At 40.2% G+C, this 22,892-nt stretch overlaps 1 protein-coding gene across 2 annotated transcripts in view; it reads left to right on the top strand.

The window, feature by feature from the left end:
* Positions 1 to 22,892, top strand: part of LOC148029712 (B3 domain-containing protein Os07g0679700-like) — a 137,737-nt gene that overhangs the window by 14,037 nt on the left and 100,808 nt on the right. For both annotated transcript variants that reach the window (XM_087686018.1, XM_087686019.1), the window contains exons 4-6: positions 3,316 to 4,286; positions 4,572 to 4,668; positions 22,696 to 22,870. In XM_087686018.1, the coding sequence (XP_087542144.1) occupies positions 3,316 to 4,286; positions 4,572 to 4,668; positions 22,696 to 22,870 (1,243 nt within the window). The remainder of the gene's footprint in view (positions 1 to 3,315; positions 4,287 to 4,571; positions 4,669 to 22,695; positions 22,871 to 22,892) is intronic.

The raw sequence follows: 22,892 nt of genomic DNA, 5'->3' as shown, positions 1-22,892 counted from the left end.
CAATCATGGTCTCTTGATGGAGCAGATAGCAAAGGTAAGGGTTGTGGAAGCCCTTGAACCTGAAAGCAAGTGGGGAAAACCTCTTTAGTGCATTTTGGGGATCTCCAATAGGACTTATGGCCACCTTGTGAGGTCTTTAGTGCCTCCTATTGCTTGAAAGGGCTTAGAGGGTGTTGTGTGCATCTTATTGCCTTCAGCATAGAACTTTGATAGTCGGGGATAGACACATATACTCTTCAGTGGAGTAGGGAGAAAACGCTGATGATGACAGGCTTCGATGCATCGGAGTGTTGTGACTTGCCATAGTAGGTGTACCTAGTGGTCTATGTCCATCCTGTGGGAAAGAAGCCATAGCACCAGTGTGTTAAACCTTAATGCTTGGGATGAGGATCTTTAATGCTTGGGGCACCTTTGCTCTAATACCATGTGAAGAAATGGTTGGGTTTGTGGAGGAAATATAGTGTGTAGGTCAAAACACAGAGACAGTGGAATGAAAGTAAGGCTGAATACAATGATTACAAGGGGCCTCAAAGCTTTGTGTCTTGTAGAAGGATATTTAGGTGAGCTGAGAAGAGTCAATGAAGTTGATCAAAACTCAGAAATGACTATGCTATCTTGAGGGACCAGGCGGCAGCACGTGTGAAAGAATTTGCACTGTGAAGGGAGTGAAATCTAGTCCTTCGGGCAGAGGAGTGTGAATGATGAAGATGAGAGCTGCTCCAGATGAAGGTGTTTGCAGCCTGATGATGGAGCAGCTGCAGATGAAGATGTTTGCAGCCTGATGATGGATGCCAAGTCTAGGAGGCAGGATGATGATGAAATGCTGATGATGACGGTCTCCAATATGCAGGCAAAGATTGATGAAGATGATGCCTGTTGTGGGTGGTAAAAAAATGCAAGAATGCTATGTAGAGTGCAGGGAATGCAGTAGCCAGCAGCAATCTGATGTTGCCAGCTGGCTGTTACCTCCCCAAGAGCCAAACCCAGATGTGGTATCTGTGAAGAGGTTGTGGCAAGCAGAATACATTGATTTATTATAGCTTTCTTATGCAGGAGAGGATTTAACTCATGTAACATGTATTCCCCGACACGACCCATGAGAAGTGTCACAAGTTTGGCATGATGCATTTTACAAAGTACATGTGCTTCACATGTCTCACAGGGAATGCCATAAATCAGTGTTTCACAACAGTTTTAACAATCAGTCTCATAACATTTGGTTCTGAGGCTTCAAACATAAAAACTGCATTGGCCTTGTAAAATCTACGACTCACTGAAAATAGCTTGACATGCTAGCTATGTGGAAAAGTAACCTTTTTCCCAATGAATACTTGGCCCATCGGATGGGTTTGGCTTGGATTACAATCCAGCATTCCACTGATGCCTGGATTACAGTCCAAGCATTACACAGAATGAGACCCCTGGATAATGCACTCTGTCTAAGCATGGTATATTAGTGGAGGCAAGGAATAGTAACAAAATATAGCTCAGTAAGCTTCTGTAAAGTCTAGTATTCAACCAAATGTACCCTTGTTTTTAGTAAGCTATTGTGAAGTCAAAAAAGTTAACAATTCGATTGAATCTTCAGCAGAGAATCGATTGAGGTTTAGTAAATTGTAATCATAATTATTCTTAATGAAAATAAAAGATGAAAATGAAAGCATGGTACCAAATTAATATTGGGCTTGTCCTTTACAAATTTAAATTGAAACAAAAGAGAGAATTCTTCAAGGGGAATGATTCAACAAAAGTAGTTATGCGCGTTTCTCTGTAAGCCAAGTACCAATTAAGTGATGGAACTATGAGTTTGTACTGTCAAAATGACCAAGTGACTAGAGGGACAGTAGGGTTTGCGAGGGAAAACATAGTGTGTGTACGGCAAACACTGAGAGAGAAAAGTAACACAGAAGATGATGAAAGATGAATCATGTTGATGAAGTGAATCTAATACAAGGGTGTTGTGGCACAAAGGAAGCCCTAGAGTGCACAAAGATTGCCAAAGAAGCCTTTGAGTCTGCAAAACGCAGGATGAGGAGGTGTTGCCTGGAGCAGGGAGACTGCCATCGAAGGGTGAGGAGCCTCTGAATTTGCAAACGTAGGGACAAAGAGTGGTACCTATGAGCAGGGAGATAGCCGATGAAGCCTCTGTATGCAAATGCAAGCTTGATGAGGTGACACCAGCTCTTGGGAGTGACGCTAGGTGGTGAGGATGAGCCAGATGCTGAAAACGCAGATGAAGACAATCTTTGGGAGTGAAACACCAGCTGTGGAGTGATGTCAGAAGGGTGGGAAGCAGCCAGGAACCAAACACAAGGTGCAACTGACTCTGATGAAGGTAATGCCTGATGGTGAGGAACCTCCTTGGCAGCCAAACGCAAGAAAGTGGAGCTGCCAGAAGGGTGGAGGATGACGCCAGATAGGGTGGATGTTGACACCAAGAGAGTGTGGACTCTAAATGCAAGGTGTAGGAGCACAGAAGATGCTGTTGCCAACAATGGAGGATGGACGCCAGGTGAAGAGGAGCATACTGCCACCATAAATGCAGCCAACTGGAGATGAAGGCTGGTGCCAGGAGAGTGTGGAGATGGTGGTAGGAGAGGAGAGAGAGAGATGATGGAAGAGAGACAGTGTCGGAAGACTGATGAAGAGAGAGTGGGAGTGACGGAATGAAGGATCAGCCGTGAGGAATGAATGAGAGAGTGGCTTATAAATAGGCACAATCAGTCTAGGGTGGTGCCCCTTTTTGGGGCTGCAAACCCTAAACGCAAAATGCCGAAATGCAAATTGCGGGCGAAGGGTTTCTCAACATGTACCTGATAGAATCACAAGAAAATCTTAAATAATTTGCTTAGTTTGACATCAAACAAAGGACAAAAAAAAGAAAGTAGAAAATGATGGGGAAGGTACAAAGTAAGTTTGAAAATTCAACTTTGTCAATTGCATGCACCTTTTCAAACTTTTTTTCCTTTACTACTAAAAATATCCAGTATTCAACCAACTGTGCTCCTTTGAATACCATCAAATTGTCTTACAACAAGGTTTTGAGCCTTTTTTGCGGCAGGATATGTGCTAGAGCTAGTATCTGTAACAAAGGAGGGTACGTCAGTGTATTACAAGAGTCTTATCAGGATATACTGTTGCTTGTTAACTTAGAATAGATGAAATTATGAATTTAGACCCAATCATGGTAGTGTGAATACTCGTGAGTCGTGACTATGCTCTATTGTCAGTTTCTTTCTTTTATATGATAGTTGAAAAGACAAAATTGAGGTTCAGGATATGTTTGACTTTATCTGAGGATGTGCTTTCTGGCAGGCTTTGGAGTCATCTGCTATGCATCTTTCTTCTCTTGCTACTGGCTTCCAGAGAATGGAAGCCTTTCCATCTGAAGGGTGGACCCATGGCAAAATGGAAAGAATTGCATGGACTCCTGAAATGAGACCTCTGTTTCAAGTACCATATGTCCCTCCAACAAATCATGTCGGAACCAGACACTGGCAAACTCTTTCTGGACTTGAACGTCAGGGTGTGAGTGAGCCCATTTCAATTGAAACTACTGGTAGGATGGGTTCTGCAATTGGATATAGTGTCAAGGCAGAAAGTGATGCAAGTGGTATTATGAATGCTAAATCAACCTTACCAAAATTGCCAGTTCCTACACAGCCCGTAAATCTGGATTTGTTACAAAGGCATAGAAACACTGCAGTCTTTAACACACACATGTCACGTGACGATAGTGCTAATTTCTATTCAGATCCTAAGGTTTCAAAAGAGGGTTTCTTGCAAGGAGACACTTTTACGAGGAGTTTGGTTGATGGAACATCCACTCATGCTGCTACACTAAGCTGGCAGGGTACAAACTTCAAGGAATCTGGAAGCTTGTATGGTTTGAATGGTACCAAAAATATTCAGCACGAGCCACCAGTCAATGCATCTTTGACTATGTCCCTAGGACTTAGCAATATGAAACGGCTAGTGACAAATGTTACTTCTGAGCCAAGTGTATCTAAAGCTCTGTTTGCAAGTGAAAAAATGCGGGACTCTAAGGAGGGCAGCAAATTCCCAGAACCATCTGCAATAACTCAGAAGCAGAAACAAGTGACTTCAAAAGTACCACAAGCACCCTCCCCTAGTCGTATGGAAATCCCCAAGGACCTCAAGGATTCCACACAAGGATCTCTACGAGTTGCACGTCCACCAGCAGAAGGGCGGGGTAAAAATCAGCTTCTTCCTCGGTACTGGCCAAGAATTACTGAACAGGAACTCCAGCAGATAACATCTGGAGAGTATCCTTTGATCTGTAATGTTCTGTCAGAAATGCAGGCAGTTTTTTAAGCAGAGTCTCTTAGTTTTGGCTCTGCCAGAACTTAATGAACTAAATCAACCTAATGAAGTTGGGCTTTGATTGCAAAATCAGCTAAGGTGGGTCTTAAGTGGCTGCTGATGTCCTTGAGAATACTTTTTGTCCGATGTTTTCTTGGCTTGCCTTTAGTCATTTCTGTGTTGTTGGGATTGTTTTGTATTCCTCCTGTTATATCAGCAATTTAATTGTATCCTTGATGCCCAATCAGTTCAAACTCATCAATCACACCACTTTTTGAAAAAATGTTGAGTGCTAGTGATGCAGGTCGAATTGGTCGCCTTGTTCTTCCAAAAGCTTGTGCGGAGGTAATGGCCACCTTTTGTTTTGTTTCTGATGCATTATTGAAGAAGTGGATTTTAGTCTCTGAAATTAGCAGCTGTTTTCCTTCTTTATAAAATATTTCATTCTATATGTAAGGATGTAGGGAATGTAAGATTTTAATCAGAAGGCTGTGTCTGACTTCTTCTTGTAGGCACATGATAGGAAAGGTTTATTCAAGAAAATTCCCAATGTAAGATTTAAATCAGAAGGATGTGTCTGACTTTTTCTTGTAGGCACATGATAGGAAAGGTTTGTTCAAGAAAATTCCCAAAGGGTTAGGTTATACAGCTTGTGCAAAGGTAAGGTTCGCAGGGACTTACATACAAAAGCAATGAAGTTCTAGTTGATAGGGCTTTCGCTCTGACTTGAAACATTTAGATATGTAAATGGAGTCATATATGCCTTTTTATCCGTTGGGATGTAGTGTGATATCAGTGTGAAAGGGCACTAGCGGGTTTGGGCTGCTATGGTGCACTCAGATCTCTGTTGATGCTTGTCAATGTTTTGGAGCATTGAAGGCGATTGGGGTGTGGCTTTTCTTTTTTTCGTTTTTTTAGCTGACCATATGAAACCGGTCTCCCTTCTCGGCACGGGTGGTGATTAACTCAAATTATAGCAAGCATTCAATTTATAAATCTGAAAATATATACTTAACCACTTAATCTTGGAGAGTCGACACCCGATTGGCCCTAACAATTCGCGCCCCTTGTGGTATCTATCTTGTATTGCTCTAAGGTTGAAGTACAATGAGATAAAAGCTGATCTCCTTCAATCTTCAATACACTAGCTGTCACAACAATCCAGGCTACCCCTATCCTGTCATCTTGCACGATCAGCTGTTGCCTCTCTCAAAGCTCATCCGATGGCTCTTTCTTCCTTCTTGAGCCTTTGAATACTGGAATGACCCTCAGCCAGCCCCAAACAGCCCTCCTCCAGTTTGCATGGAAAGTTTTTACACGTGGTAGCCTGTTTTGCCACTTGGTAGCTTTCCAAAAGTGATTTCTACCTTTAATTAATTAATTTTCAGAATTTAATTGTTGAAAATTAATTAATTTATCATTTGACCTTGCTCAAGAATTGACTAGTGTCCATCCATAATTAATGTGCTAATCCCCATGGGACATTTAATGTCCTAACATAAATTGGCCTTGGACTTAGCATTAATTTATTAATTAATACCTAGTCCCTCTAATGTCACCACTAATCATTTAATGGCCCAATTAATGGCCTAGACCCAAACTGACATTAGACACACACAAGTACCTGTTCGACATAACTTTGTACAACTTTTGTCAATGTTACCCATTGATCACCGAGGTTACTAACTTCTATGAACTCCAAGAAAAATAGATCTAGGCAACTCTGATCCTCATACTCCATGATTCACTATAGTATTCCAAATTTGTCTCAGAAGGACTATGATATCTCCCCCTAATCTCGTAGTGTACAATGCAATAGCAGTTTTTGCCTTTGGTCTATGAAACTAGAAAATACTATCATGATTACATGTATTTTTGAAATCTCACTTAATATGTAGATTAATTTTTAATCACATGGTTAAGTAAATGTTGTACATGTGAGGTGTAACTAGGGTTAGAGTAAATTTACAAGCCCAAGACCCGAGAAAATCACGGGATGTCAAAGGTAAAAGTTGTTATACGTTATGCCACACAGGTACTTGGTGGTATCTGGTGCTAGTTGTTGGCCTAGGTCATTCATTTGGCCATAGAGTGTCGGTTGATGACACTAGAGAAGTAGTGTTTAATGGTACCTAATGCCAATCTAATGGTCAAAGATGGCGAAGAGACACTCAGGAATGGAAGTTGTCTAGCCAATTTAATTATTGGCTAGTCAGATTATTTTTCAGGGCACTGAAATAATTATTAGATTAATTTTCAGTATTTAAAGTTTGAAAATTAATATTTAATTATGGATAATGCTAGAAAAACCATTTGGAAAGGCTACCATTTGGCAAACTTGCCCATGAAGACTGGTGGGAGGCTGAAGAAGAGGAAAAACGTGACCATTCTGGTGTTGTGAATTGTGGGGAGCTATTGGAGCTGATTGGGACTGTTTTTTCTCTATTTTCCAGCAGGAAAGAGCAGGTTGGTTGCAGGTGACAATATCTACGCTGTTTTGGCAGTAGCATTTATTGCAGGCAACATCAAGGAGAGAGTTTCCAATAGCAGGCAATAGCATCTACAAGCTGTTGAGATAGAGCAACAAGAGTAAATGAATGATTTTCTTCAGTTTTTTGCGAAGAAAGGCTGAATTTTCTCTCTCCTTAGCATTCTCTCTCATCTCTCAGCCTTTCTATATGCTTGGTTCAAAGATTATAGCATTGAGATCACCAAAGGTTGAGAAATTTCAGATTTCTCTGTTGTATGTCCTAGTTTGCAGTAGAAATTAGGGTTTAGCAGCAATCTCGAGAAGTGTGCCAAAAATTGGAAGCTCCAAGACTTGGATTCAATAGGGCTGAAGTTATTTTCAATCAAATTCAATTGGAGGGATCTGCAAATCAATGAATTTTGGGTATTTTCCATCTCCATCAAAGAGAGTGAAGGCCAATTGATTGCCCAAATTAAGGGACAAATCAAATTGAAAACTTAGTGGTCATTTTGGACAGCAAGGGGAGTTGGAATATCGAAAGGGATTGGAAAAATCTCATTGTACATCAACTTTTTCTTCAATTAAGTTAAAGAAATACCAAAAGGAGCACTTGTTTTGGAGGTCAACATGATGTCCATTGTCCAAGATTGTGAGTTAATTTACTTTTCTCAGTTTTGTAATAAATGTTGCTACTCTAACTAAGTTGTAATTAGGGAATTACCACCCATCCATGAAAGGAAGGCTGGTTTTAGATACAATCTTTGTTGCAATGCCCGCATGTCTTGAAGATGATGCCAAGATTGGCTTGAAGATGTTGCATATATCTCTCAGGAGTTTTTTTCTATGTCGTTTGAACTCTAGGCCTAGGCATCTTTGATCCTCAAACTCTATGATTCACTAGAGTATTCTAAATTCGCCTCGGAAGGACTTTGATATCTCCCTCTAATCTCATAGTATATAATGCAATGGCGTATATAGTGCTCCTTAGTCCTTGTCTTTGTTCCATGAAGTTGGTAGATATAATCCCCTATTGTGATGCCCTCACGTTTCTCTCTCTTTCCTTATTTGTTACAATGTGCCAATCTATCCGACAACACATTTGAGGCCATGTGGTAGATGTGTGTCCATGTGGGTTGGGGGTATGGTGAAACATTCCTATGAGAAGTGCATTTGATACTAAGTCATCATCATAACTAGCTATTGTGTGGGACTCACCTAGGTCCTCTCACCTATCATGTCTCATGATATCCATCTTAATTGCTTGGTTCAGCTGTGTATAGTTGAGCTCCTAGTGTGAGCAATCAAGACGGTAGTTCAACGGTAAGAGTTTGTCAATCCTTACACCATGTAAAATCAATCAATTGCACATCTAGATGTACGAGTAGTGAATGTCATTCTTGGTTGCTAATTGCTTGGAGGATGCAAGTGCCAAGTGAGAGTATTTTGGCTATGGGCGTTTGTGCAATATCTACATAACTCCGATGACCTCATAGGATGTAGACGGCATCTTCGAAGTCTTATATGTACCATCTTCATAGCTTGTCTCTCAATGGGCCTATAGAAGTCTCTCTTTGTCCATCTTGCCCTTCCAGTGGCTCTCTCCTCTTATGATATAGGTTGGGTCCCCAAATCTTTGCTCCATAGAGAAGTATCCATGTTACTAGAATATAAAAGGCCATAGCTTGGTCTGTGGTTTGTGTAAGTGTTTATGGATGCATTCTTTCTCACGAGTGCATGAAGTGTTGCAAAGGGCATATACCAACTTTGTGTCCATTAACAAGTATTGAGGTCAATAGAATATCGAAAAGTGTTAGTTTAGTTAGTGGCTTGTGATCTGTGGCTCGTGGAACTGTACATGGGTGCACTAAGTATTGCGAAGGGGCCTCATGCCAACTTAGTGTTTGTCACCTCTTGCACGGAGGACTATGGCCCTTTGAAGGTCACACCCAAAATATACATAAGTTTTGACAATCTCTATGGGGCTTCAACCAAAGATGGGTTGTTGCTTAGATTTGGTTACCCTTCCCCTTATACTTTTCAATACCATGACTTTGGTCTTTCCTAGGTTCACGAGAGATGTCAATCCGTGCAAACATTATTTAAAGCATCTTAGTGTTGTAAATTGAAACCAGCCTTTCTTCTCGGATAGGGTGGTAAATCCTTGATTACAACTTAATTACAGCAACAAATAATAAATGCAAATCTGAAAATACAAATTTACCTATTGATCTTGCACAATGCACACCCGATTGGCCCCAAAATTAGTGCCCCTTTTGGTATTTCTTTAGCTTTATTGAAGAAAAAGTTGACTTACAATGGGATTCTCCCAATCCCTTTCGGTATTTCAACTCCCCTTGTTGTCCAAAGTGACCAGCAAGTCTTCAATCTATTTTGCCCCTTGATTCGGGCACCCAATTGGCCTTCACCCACTTCATAGACGATGGAAATTTTCCAAATTCAATGACTGGCTAATCCTCCACCCGAATTCAGCTGAAATTCACCTTTAGCCTTGTTGAATCCAAGTCTTGGAGCTTCCAATTTCTAACACGGTTCCCAAGGCTGTTGCTAAACTCTAATTTCTGTTGTACATTAGGGTTTATAGCAAATAAATTTTCAATTTCTTAGCCTCCAAGGGTCCAAATGCTGAGATCTTGGGAGCAAGGCTGTGAAATGGCTGGGAGATGAGAGGGAAAGTTGTAGGGAGAGAATTTAGAGTTTTGTCGCGAAGAATGATTGAAAATCAGTAAAGTGCAGCTGCTACCCTGCCACAACAGTATGTAGATGCAAATAACTGAAGAAAATTAGTCATTTACTGCTGCTGCCCTGCCTCAACAGTCTGTAGATGCTGTCTCCTGCTGTTGATTGGTCTTCTTTTGCCCGTGACTGCCTCAGAAGGTCCTCCAATGGCTGCAAATTAGACCAACAACCTCCTCTCCCTCTCTCTTGCAAGCTGAATTAATAGAAATGCCTCTCTTCAACCTCTAAAGACGTTTTTCAGTCTTGCATGGGCATTTTTCATAAGTGACAACCTTTCCAAAAGGTTTTTTCAGCATTTTTCATAATTAAATATTAATTTTCAGTCTTAAAATACTGAAAATTAATCTAATAATTATTTCAGTGCCCTGAAAAATAATGACTAGCCAATAATTAAATTGGCTAGGCAACTTCCATTCACGAGTGTCCCTATACCATCTTTGACCATCAGATTGGTGTTAGGTACCATCAAACGCCACTTCTCTAGTGTCACCAACTGACACTTATGGCCAAATGGATGACCTAGGCCAACAACTAGCACTAGATACCACCAAGTACCTGAGCAGCATAACTTATAGCAACTTTTGCCTTTGACATCCTGTGATTTCTTCGGGTTCTGGGCTCGTAAATTTACTTTAATCCCAGTTGCACCTCACATGTGCAACATTTACTTAATCGCGTGATTAAGAATTAATCCACATGTTAAGTGAGGTTTTAAAAATACATGTTCTTACGACAGCCCTCCCCCTTGAAATCCTTGCAATCGTCCTCGATTGCAGTGCCAGATGTATCAAAAGCAAAGTACTACACTGGAATTTTCATAGGACATCATAGTAAACACAACATTGGCCACTGTTGTTCAACCATTCCATATGCCCAACATATGCTGAAAATTACCAGTCAACATAACATAACGTAAGACTCAAAGAATCTCGAAAACATTGCCAGATTATCATGTGACATATCTATTTTTCATGAGCTCAACTCATCTGGCAAAACCAAACCATAGCATAGCATAACCAAGCATAAACCATGGCTAAAACATCAATGGCATCATAACAAATGCTGTTGTCCATGGAACTAGATATAAACCATTGAAAACTGAGCTCAATCTGATTGTAAATTGATCACTTGCTGATCTGAGAACTGATCACAAACTGTTGCAAATGCGACCCCAAATTGATCACAAACTCATTGCAAAAACTGACCAGCAATCTGTGCAAAAACTGATGCACAATTGATCCAAAAAGTGACCATAAACGGTTCTCAAGCTGATAAAAAACTGAGCTGAATCTGATCAGAAATTTTGTCTCAAAATTGAGGCAAAGTTCATGCTAAATTGTTCATAAGACGATGCAAAAGTGTAGTTCCAGTGCCCAGGTGAAACTCATACTCATCTGCATACATCTCATAGTGACTTGTACACCGGCACATAAGGAAAGAAAGGTCAAAGGTAAAGCTTCCAGAAGATAATAAATTTTAGAATTATTCACCAATGGATGATTAATGGATGGAAGAGGATGACTTGGTAGACCATCCTCAGTTGTTGCAGCTTTACCTAGATGCCTTTCAGTTAGAGCCGACTTTAGTTCGGGCTTCGTCAGGTTCAGCAGAGCAAGGGTCCGGAGTATTGCCTGATGCTCAAGGGAGAGGTAGCACTTCCCCTTCTCAAGTTATGAGCAACTCTTGTATGTAGTGGATCTCGGATGTATTCAGCATGCATCCAAGGTACTGCGCTCACAATATGTTTGCCATGCAAAATCTCATCTAGCTTCTCAACCTCAGACTGAATTTCAACAGACATATCCTCTGGCACATCACCATGAAAAGGCCTCAATAAATTGACATGAAAGGCATTATGTATCCGCCAATGTGGAGGTAATTTCAGCCGATATGCCAGATCGTTGATCTTCTCCAACACTTGGAAGGGCCCATAGTATCTCATACTCAACATCGGATACAATCTTTCTCTTCCTTTCATCTTTTTCAGCCTTGCCTTTTCAAACGTAACAATACATAATCACCCTCTACAAACTGCAAAGCACGTCTGTGTCGATCAGTTGTCATCTTTTGCTTTTCTTGCAATCTCCGAAGTGCATTTATTATCTTTGCATAGGCTACATCCAAGTTTTCCACATGACGATCAGTCTCAAAGATCTTATCCTTAGTTTGCAGAATAGGTGGTATCTTCTTGCCCCCCTCAACCACCTCAAATGGAGCTTTGCCCGTATAACTATGCACTGTGTTGTTGTAAGCAAACTAAACCAATGGCAAATACTGCTCCCATTGTGTCTTGTGGTCTGAAACATAGCACCTTAAAAGATCTAATACTGTGGAATTTGCTTTCTCAACTGACCATCTGTCTGCGGATGGAAGGATGATGAGAATTTCAATGTGGTACCCATATTCTTAAACAAGCCCTTCCAAAATAAGCTGGTCATCCGGGGGTCTCGATCACTAATGATCGACTCTGGCATACCATGATACCTAAAGATGTGCTGTAAAAACAATCGTGCCATATGATCGGCCTTTATTTTCTTCCTCACCGGAATGAAATGGGCTTGTTTGCTAAACCTGCAAATGATAATCCATATCCCATCATTCCCTGTAGGTGTCTTAGGAAGCTAAAAAATAAAGTCCATTGCAATGCTCTGTCAAGGTCAATTTGGAATAGGCAAGGGTTGCAATAAAACCGACAACTTTTGCCTATGGTGCTTTACTTTCTAGCATACGATGCATGTCTTAACAAACTGTTCTACATCATGCCTCAAAGCTGGCCAATAAAAGAAATTCTCCACTGCCTTGACCATGGTATCAATACCTCTGTGTCCTGCATACAGAGGAATATGACTTTCAGTGATAACTCTAGGTCTTAATTGCTTTGTGACACATAGTCGTCCATGCATCATCAGAAATCCATCTCTTAACACAAAGTGTTCATGTCTTTGGCCATTGCAAAGCTGATCATAAACATTAGCAAAGTCCGAATCAACAACATATTGCTCTTTCATGGTATCCAACTCAATGTGATAAACCATGCTGACAGCTGAAATTTTGTGGCTTACGTGACAGTGCATCAGCCATAACATTCTTTTTACCATCAATATGTACAATCTGAAAATGAAACATAGAGAGAAAATTTGCCCATCTCATATGCTTCTCTGACAACTTTGTCTGCGCTAGAAAGTACCTCAAAGCTTGATGGTCTATGTGCACTATAAAATCAGCCCCCAACAAATAATGTTTCCACGTAGACAATGCATGAAGTACAGCTAAGAGCTCTTTCTCATAGATTTGCAAATTCTTTTCTGCACCGTGGAGAATTCGGCTCTCATAAGCCACAACTCGGCCGTCTTGCATAAGAATAGCCCCAATGCTGTTACCACATGCATCACATTGAACTATGAATGACGTCCTTAGATCGGGCAACACAAGCACAGGATATGAAGTCATCTTTTCCTTCAACTTTTCAAATGCTGAAATTTCCATTGCTGTCCATCTAAATGGCACATCCTTCTTCTGCAAGGCATGCAATGGAGATGCAATTTCAGCAAACCCGCGTACATACTTTTTGTAGTAAGAACATAAACCCAAGAAGTTGTGGATCTTATGCATATTCCTCAAAGGTGGCCATGATCGTTTTGCTTTAACCTTTGCAAGGTCCATGCGAATACCATCAGCCGATACAATATACCCCAAAAAGTGGATTTCATGCAAGAAGAATTCACTTTTCTTGTCATTGATAACCAACCTATGGCCACGTAGTTCATTGAACACCATATTTAAGTGTTTTCTATGCTCTGCCTCGTTTTTTGAATAGACAATCATGTCATCAAAGAAAGTGCCCACAAATCCTCTATGTGGTCTGAAGATACGATCCATCATCTGATTAAAAGTGACAGGAATATTCGTAAGTCCAAAAGGCATAACAAGAAACTCATACAATCCAAAAGATGTCCTAAAAGTTGTCTTAGGTACATCTTCTGGTCTAATGTTTATTTGATGATACCCACTTTTCAAATCTATACAGCTAAATATGGTTGCCCCTTGTAATCTATCCATAACATCATCGATTCAAGGAATTGGAAAGCGATTCTTTATTGTGATCTTGTTCAAAGCACGATAATCAATGCACATATGCCATGAACCATCCTTTTTCTGCACCAAAAGCATTGTAGAACAAAAAGAAGATGAGCTGGCCTGAATCAATTCTTTTTCTAACAACTCATTTACTTGAGTCATAATCTCCTCCTGTTGGGCTGCACTGACTTTGTAGGGTGGCTTATTAGGTAGGCTACTTCCAGGGATAAGATCTATGCCATGATCTTTTGGCCTTTTAGGCGGTAGCTGCCCTAGAAGTGACCGAGAGAAGCAATCAGTATACATTTTCAGAAATGACATGCGATCCTTCTCTAACTTAGACATGTTCCCAACATTCTTACTATCATCTTTATCCTTAGTAAAAACCAAGTATGTTGAAAGATGATTTTTTATTACTTAAGAAATGGCAGCTACAGATACAATAGGGACTAATTCACCTTTCAACTTTACATCAAGTGTGAGTACATTTCCCTTATGCTGAATAGCGATCTTTTTTGCACGAGAATCAATCACTGCATGCATAGAGTGACACCACGGCATACTAAGCAATACATCACAACCCTCAAGTGGAGCAATGAAGAACTCTTCACTGTCCACATATCCTTGTATGTGCAGTTGAAGCTTTCCAATGAGCAGTGTGAGAGGCTCTGCATGGCCTTTACATGCCATTCCAACTTCCCCCATGGGTCCCATCTCATCCTCTCTGATGCCTAGACGGGCGGCCATGTCAACAGAGATGAAGTTGGCTCGTGCACCATTATCAAAGAAAATCAATGCATGTTGATCCCTAATTTTGCCCCATGCTTTGCACAACTCAGTAGCATCATCATTGGGCTGATCACTAACAACATCGGGCACCAATCCCATTGATGTTTTAGGCTTCTTTCCTTTAGAATCTCCCTGAGTTTCTAATTTTTCAGCTTGCTGCCTTTTGGGACAGTCCCTTGCAATGTGACCCTCCTATTCAGAAATAAAACATTTATTTGCAACCATCAATTCCCTACGTTGTACCAATGTTTTCGAGCCCTTTCTTTGTTGTTTTGGCCTCTTTTCAGGTTGATATTCAGATATGCCCCTTTTCTTAGCCTTAAACAACTTTTTATTCGGCTTCTTCCCACTCTCTGGGAAGCCCGAATCCTTCCCACGTAGCAAAGCATCAAAGCTGTCATGATGTCCACCTCAAAGGTACTTGTCAACCAATTCGATGCAAACATTTGCTTGAATTGTACCCCAGTTGATGGTTCTCTACCTTGCATCAAAAGAGTGGACCACCACTGTAATGCATTCCCTTTCAAGAAAGTGGCTGCCTTTCGAATCTTTGAGGACTCTGTGAAGTTCCCCCTGAATAGGCTGCATCAAACTGTTGAATGAAAGTCAAAGCTTTCAGCCTATCTTGTACACCGTTGAAGGACTCAAACTTCACTCCTTTTTCACCCTCATCATAGTCTTTTGCTGCCCCTTTGGGTGTCAAGTTGTCATACAGTGGCTGCTGCAAAAAGAGTGCATTTGCTGAATTCACATCAAAACCAACGTGAAACGGAGCATTTGCATGACCAACATTCATTCCTTGAGCCCCATAAGCATTCGGGGGTGTAGATGCAGTACCAAACATGCTACTTTGTGCCCCAGGCATCAAGCCAATGTTGCCATACATAGGGTTTTGTATATTTCCAGCCATACCCAAATACATTGGGCCTTGCACTCCATGCATTGGTTGCTGCATACTATAGGGATTTGTGCCATACATTGCCGTATGTGGTCCTTGTCCAACCATAGCATGAAAAATCATGCTTCCACCAAAATATCCTGGCTGCCCCATCATAGCATGCATGCCGGGCTGTCCAAGATCCATCGGATTGGCAATTCCGTGATAGCCTTGCATTTGGATTCCTTGCCTTGTAGGTACCAACTGTTTTATTGCATTAGCATCTTTGGGAGCTTCAAATGAAGGGTTTGGCATTCTCTTCGGTGCATCTTGCTATCGTGAAGGTGTAGAGGACGTCTTCTTTTTCTTGCCTTTGTTGGCCTTCTTTGGAGCATTCAAAAATTGGGTAAATTGAGGATCCTTTGCCAATTTAGCAAAGAGATTTGCTGCTGTCCTCATCCGATTCTTGAACTGGTCATCAAATTCCTCTTCACTTTGCTAGTCATCAGCCTCCTTATGCCCTGAAGGCCGTGCATCTTGCCCAAGAACAACATTTTCAGCTTGCTGTCCATGGTCTGAGCCTTGTCCAAGGTCAAGCATTGCATTTTCTTCATTCCCATATGAACGTTCATACTGAGAGGCATCATCACTGCTTGAGTCCATCTCACTGTATGAAGACATATTGCTGTAATTTCTCAGCTGAGAGTAAAAATCAGCACTAGCACAAAGCTTTGGCTTGCAATCAGGCGCCAGGTCCACCGAATCAAGGGATTGAGTGGTATCTCGGCAATGGAACCATGAAACCAGCCTTTCTCCTCAGATAGGGTGGTAAATCCCTGATTACAACTTAATTGCAGCAGCAAACAATAAATGCAAATCTGAATATACAAATTTACTACTGATCTTGCACAATGCACACCGGATTGGTCCCAAAATTGGTGCCCCTTTCAGTTTTTCTTTATCTTTATCGAAGAAAAAGTTGACTTACAATGGGATTCTCCCAATCCCTTTTGGTATTTCAACTCCCCTTGCTGTCCAAAGTGACCAGCAAGTTTTCAATCTATTTTGCCCCTTGATTCGGGCACTCAATTGGCCTTCATCTACTTCGTAGACGATGGAAATGTCCCAAATTCAATGGCTGGCTAATCCTCCATCTGAATTTAGCTGAAATTCACCTTCAGCCTTGTTGAATCCAAGTCTTGGAGCTTCCAATTTTTGGCATGCTTCCCAAGGCTATTGCTAAACCCTAATTTCTGCTGTAAATTAGGGTTTACAGCAGAGAAATTTGCAATTTTCTTAGTCTCCAAGGGTCCAAATACTGAGATCTTCGGAGCAAGGCTGTGAAATGGCTGGGAGATGAGAGAGAAAGCTGTAGAGAGAGAAAATTCAGAGTTTTGTCGCGAAGAATGACTGAAAATCAGTAAAGTGCAGCTGCTATCCTACCACAACAGCATGTAGATGCAAAGAATTGAAGAAAATCAGTCATTTATTGCTGCTGCCCTGTCTCAACAGCTTGTAGATGCTGTCTCTTGCTGTTGATTGGTCTTCTTTTGCCCCTGACTGCCTCAGAAGGTCCTCCAATGGCTGCAAATCAGACCAGCAGCCTCCCCTCCCTCTCTCTTGCAGGCTCAATTTATAGAAATGTCTCTCTCCAGCCTCTAAAGACGTTTTTCAGTCTTGCATGGGTATTTTTCACAAGTGGCAGCCTTCCTAAATGGTTTTTTAGCATTTTTCATAATTAGGTATTAATTTTCAGCCTAAAAATACTGAAAATTAATCTAATAATTATTTCGGTGCCCTGAAAAATAATGACTAGCCAATAATTAAATTGGCTAGGCAACTTCCATTATCAACTCTTGCGAATCACAATCAAATTTCAGCCTATTCTCAATTCCAAGGTAATCATACATTTATATTGTCTAATTTCAAGGAAAGTTGGGATAATTGGGACATTTGGGCAATTCAAGGCAATTTGGAGCTACGGGGATAATCGAGTCAATTTTGGGATGTTTGGGTCAATTCGGAGCATCGAGCGGTATTAAGGCAATTAGAGGGACATTCGAGGTATTTGGGAATTTGTGGCATTTAAGGCAATTTGGGTGATTTGTAGTATTATGGGGCTATTGGAACAATTCGGGGCAATTTAGGTTATGTAAGGCATATTTGGGGCACTTTAGACGTGTGGTTCTCGTCATTCTTGTTCCTTGACCTTGGACATTTTCCGCATTCCAAGGGGTCTCGTTTCCGTGTCTCATTCTAGGTAACTATGTATTAGAGATAAGGCATTACTTAATTAATTAATGCATGTCTAAGGGCTAATAACTGCTCAAGGATACTCGAAAGACAAATTGGCCTAGCCAATTTAATTATTGGTTGGTGCTATTAATTTTTTGAGCACTAGAATAATTATTAAATTAATTTTAGAATTACTAGAAAATGGGATTAGAAGGTTGCCACTTGGCAAAAGTTGTCCATGCAAGAAGGAAAAACTTTTTTGGGGCTCATGGGAGCTTACACTAGCCATTCTGAGAGAGGAGAAGATTGTTACAGAGCAAGGAGATGTTGCTGATATGATTTGCAACTACTAGTGATGATCAGCCCTACAGTAGGTGACAGTAGTTTAGGGCCCTCCAAGTGTTGATGAGAGCAGCCTTAGGTCCTTTTGGTATAGGTGACAGCATAGAGGAGGGGGGTGACAGTCTTTTGGTGGTCTTAAGCTCTAGATGATAGCTTCCATGGTTGTTTGAGCAAGGCAACAATAGTTTTTCAGCTTTCCTCTCTATGAAACTTTGAAATTTCTCTCACTACTACATTCTCTCTCATTCTCTAGCCATTTTCCAAATCTCCTCAACATTTTTCAGTAGTTTGAGTTATGAGAGGTGGAGATACTCGAAAATCTCTATTGTAAACCCCTTATTTATAGCAAAAATTAGAGTTCGACAGCTAGCTTGAGATGCATGTTGAGAATTGAGGGCCTAGGACTTGGAATTCTTGTAATTGAAATTAAAGAATTTTACGGAGATTTAAGAGACCAGCTAGACAATATCAGATTTGGGGCAGTTCAATCAAGGTGCAAATTGGTTTGGAGGTGTATTGGTCTGTTTTGATAGTAAATGACACTTGGATTAGTGGAGGAGGTCAGAGGATCTCAATTGTAATCCATCCATTTTCGATAAAAGTTAAAAAAATACAGCAAGGGGCACCAATTTTGGGGCCAATAAGCTGTTCATTGTCCAAGAATAAAGTGGTACCATTCGCATTTTCAGTTTGTGTGAATTTTATGCTTATTGTAATTACTATTAAATCTGGTTAGTATCACCCTATCCTAGGACGAAAGCTAGCTTCAATGTTCCATTGCTAGGATACCATAAATTCCCTCAAATTGGTGGGTTCGAGGTATCTGACTGAAGGTCAGAAGCATTGCTCAAGTGCTGAAATTATGTTGAGTTGATAATTTACATCAAGTATGACATCTTACAGTGAGATGGGATCAAGTGGTGATGATGCATCTTCTGAAATCTCATAATGAAGGGGAAAAATGCAATACCTAATCTTGGAATAGGCACCCAACATGGACAATAAGTTGATAATGTTGGTTTAGACCAAAATGTGGGTCCTTCTAGGTCTCTTGAAGCTGATGACTGAATTTGATGACCCGTTTAAGATCAATTGAGGACATCAACTGAAATGTTTGTGCAATTGGCAAATGATCCTTAATTTATGCACTTTTTAACTCCTCAAAGGAGGGTTGCAAAGATAAGAAGAGGAAATCGTCTTCAAGAGCTTCAAGACAACAAGATGTACCAAAGAAAGAGCCAATACAACACCATGATGTTTCAAATATTGGTAGTGAGCATAAGCAAATGATGCAAGTGGGGCAATCGATGCATATGCAAGGCCAACTTGGAAGTGCAGTTCAATGCTTTTTGGACAACAAGGCATGCATGTAATTTTGGGGCATCCATGGTACTTTGATAGTGGCATTAGGTTTCATTCTATTGCTTACAGGGATGTATGACATACTCCTTATGGTATGTAGCAACCAATGTGTGGTTTGCAAGGCTCAATAGAGCTAGGTATGTCTGGTAATGTGTATAACCCCATGTATAGCAATGTTGGTATGATGCTGGGATAAAAAGGTGGCAAGTTTGGCAATGCATATATGCAACCCACTGTGTTTGGGACTCATGGTATTAATGTTGGTTATGCAAATGCTCTGTATAGTGTTGGTCATGAGGAAAAATGCAGCTAGTTATATATACAATGTATGGGAAAATGTATCTTGCTATGACTGTTGGTATGCAAATTCCCATGCACAGTCACATTGCAATGGCTCAAAGTATACAAACAAAAATGTTTTGTAATGCATTTCATGCTCTTAGCATGTCAGGTATACATGAGGGGCTAGTCAACTAGATACAAAATTGCATGTTGGAATTCTAGCAACGTGAAAGTATAAAGTATCGCAATGCTTACGGGAAAGAAAGGCCCACAACCCAATGGAGGTTTTGAGGCAAGGTTAGTTATAGGTAAAGTTTTCATGTGTTTCTTGGTGAAGATTTAGCATTGTTTAATCTATGAAAGAATGTAATTGGATGGATGAGGGTGAATTTGTCTTTCAAGGAGCAGGGTGAAGGCCAATCCCCAAGCAAACCAAGGGGCAAATTGGTTTGGAGGCTTGTTGGTCAGTTTTGACAGCAAGTGGCACTTCGATTAGTGGAGGAGGTCAAAGGATCTTAGTGGAGTAAAAGCTAAAAGAAATGCTGCAAGGGTGCCGGTTTTGAGGCGAATAGGATGTCTATTATCCAAGAATAAAGTGGTAACATTTGTATTTTCAGTTTATGTGAATTTTATGCTTGCTGTAATGGTTGTTAAATTAGGTAGGACCATCCGATCCGAGAGGGAAAGCTGGTTTCAATGTTTATAGTTATACAAATAATTTCGATAATATGTTGGCTACGAATAGGGGCAGCCAGTCGACTGGGTGTTTCCATCGCGTTGCCCCTATCTTTAAGTCAAACAAGTCTTCTAGGTTGGCAGCAACTCGTTAATTGTCTTCGGAGTTACATTTAAAAAAAGGATGGTAAGTGCAAGGTCACTTGCAGCGAGGATCGCTTGAAGGATCGTTGTTTCACTTGCCATTAGACAAATCACTTTCACAGTGATCGAGAGTGCCCTAGAATAAGAAGGTGAAGTCTGTTTCTAAGGCTTTAATAAATACTCTTGAAGTTCTAGATATATCTTTTGAAGTTTTATTGAAAGATTGTTTTATTAATGGAGGTAGTTGCAATGGTAGTTCAATTAATAAAATTGCATTTGGTCTGGATGGCCTTTTAAAGGTTACTGGGCATAAAAATGACCAAGAAATTGCAGTTTTATTCGATAATGACTCTACTCATGATTTTCTTTTTTTTGAATTATTGGAGAAATTGTGGCTCCTCATGGTATCCGTTGACCAAATTTATCATGATCCATATGCGGAAGGCCCTACTATGTATTGATGGAATTATATGGTACCAGATTTGGATCTTTTTATCCAATAATACCAACAACTTATGGACTTTCAACTTAAAAGCCTTGACTATGTTGATGTTATTCTTGGTATGCCTTCTTTAATAATATCTCTTTGTACATTGACTATAAAAATCATGTACTTTCTTTTGAGCTTAATGGCAATTTTCATGTGATCGAGGGCTATCTACCATCAGAGATCATGGAAAGTAATGTACATATGATTTCAACATTGGAAGTTAGTGAATGTTTTGTTGATCCAAGTGCACTACTTATATTTGTTTTGTTAAAAAAGTTCAATCGTCTAATTCTCAATATAATTTTATTTTTTAAATAATAATTTTAATATAAATTCAAATGTAAGTGAGTATTTGGATCCAGTATTACATGAGTATGTTGACGTCTTTCCATTTGAGCTACTTGACAGGCTTTTATTGTCTTGCAAAACCTTAGATAATAGGATTGAAACCTTGCCGGGTAGCCATCCTGTCTCTTGGCAAACTTAAAGGTTTAGCCCAAAAGAGGATGAGATAGCTAGGCAATTTCAAGACTATTTAGCTAAGGGATTTATTGAGTTGAGCAAGTCCCAATGGGGCATGCTTGTTCTTCTTGCAAAAAAGAAGGATGGCATGATGCGTTTTTGTGTCGATAACAAAGGTCTCCATAAAGTGACCATCAATAATATATATCCATTACCTAGGATGAACGACCTTATAGATTGGCTTTGTAGTGCTCTATATTTCACCAAAATCGATCTAAGGTCCGATTACCATAACATATTAATAGCTTCAGAGGATGTCCCAAAAACCCTATTTCAAATGCGGTATGGATGTTTTCAAATTTTCATCATACCTTTTGGATTGACCAATGCTCCCGCAACTTTCCAATAGATGATGAATAATTTACTTCCTCTATATCTCGGAGAGTGGATAGTCGTTTTTCTCAATGACATCCTTATTTATAGTAAGTTGTTGGAGGAACATGCTAAAGATTTGTGCATCGTCTTAGTCACGACCATAATTTGGATTGTTCTCAAGAGTAGTTTCATGTAGATCAGCATTTTGAAAATTCAAACTTATGACTTGCTACGATGCTGTACCTCCATTGTCTTGGACTGCCCCCTGCCTGCTGTGCTTAGAGGAGGTCCTTATTGGGGGTGTATATGGTTGTCACGGGCTCAAGAGCAGTTTCATTTAGATCAACATTTTGAAAATTCAAACTTTTGACTTGCTACGATGCTATACCTCCATTGACTTGGATTCCCCTCTGCCTGCTGTGCTTGATGTGCTTAAAGGTTGTCCTTACTGGGGGTGTTTATGGTTGTCATGGTTGTACAATTCTCTTTCAATGAGTAAAACATCCCTTTACTTGGACTTTTTGGGTTGAACCATAGTTGGATTCCCACAATGGGATGCCAAAGTTTCCCACGTGGGAAGAGTTGTTCTAGACGTCAGTAATATTTTACCATTCCATAATTTGACTATTTTTCATTAAAAATTTGAGGCAAATTTTTTAAAACTACATAACATTATGGTTGTGATGCTTTAAAGTTGATACTTTATGACCTCAAATTTAGTCCATTATAATAGTTTCAAGTTTGAAGTTTGAAGGTTAAAAATAAGTGTACAAATTTTATATATTTTCTAGGTTTTTCTGCTATATAATTAGGTCCACACATGGTTCATCCCCAGGGGCTGAACCATACTCCAATCATACTTCTGTACACATATTCATTTTCCATATGGAAACGTATGGAAAGAACTATGGGTTTGCACTTACGGGTTTGAAGAAACACGTTGACTGTTTGAGCCAAGTTGTCCTTGGTCATTCTTGGGCATACCCTTTTGTTGAAAAGAATCGAGGAACCTCATGTATGTAGTATTTGTTACAGGCATACTTCCCTTCTATTTCCCAGCCAGAGGGAGTGCCTTTAAAGATTCAGGATGTGAATGGCAGGGAGTGGTCATTTCAGTTCCGCTTTTGGCCTAACAACAACAGCAGAATGTATGTCTTGGAGGGAGTGACGCCTTGCATACAATCAATGCAATTACAAGCTGGTGATACAGGTTGATGACAGTTCCTTCTCTG

This window comes from Lygodium microphyllum, chromosome 10 (genome assembly GCF_053477565.2).
Source record: "Lygodium microphyllum isolate KBCC chromosome 10, Lygodium_microphyllum_v1.1.10, whole genome shotgun sequence".
Lineage (NCBI taxonomy): Eukaryota > Viridiplantae > Streptophyta > Polypodiopsida > Schizaeales > Lygodiaceae > Lygodium > Lygodium microphyllum.
This window is presented reverse-complemented; position numbering and strand designations above follow the sequence as displayed.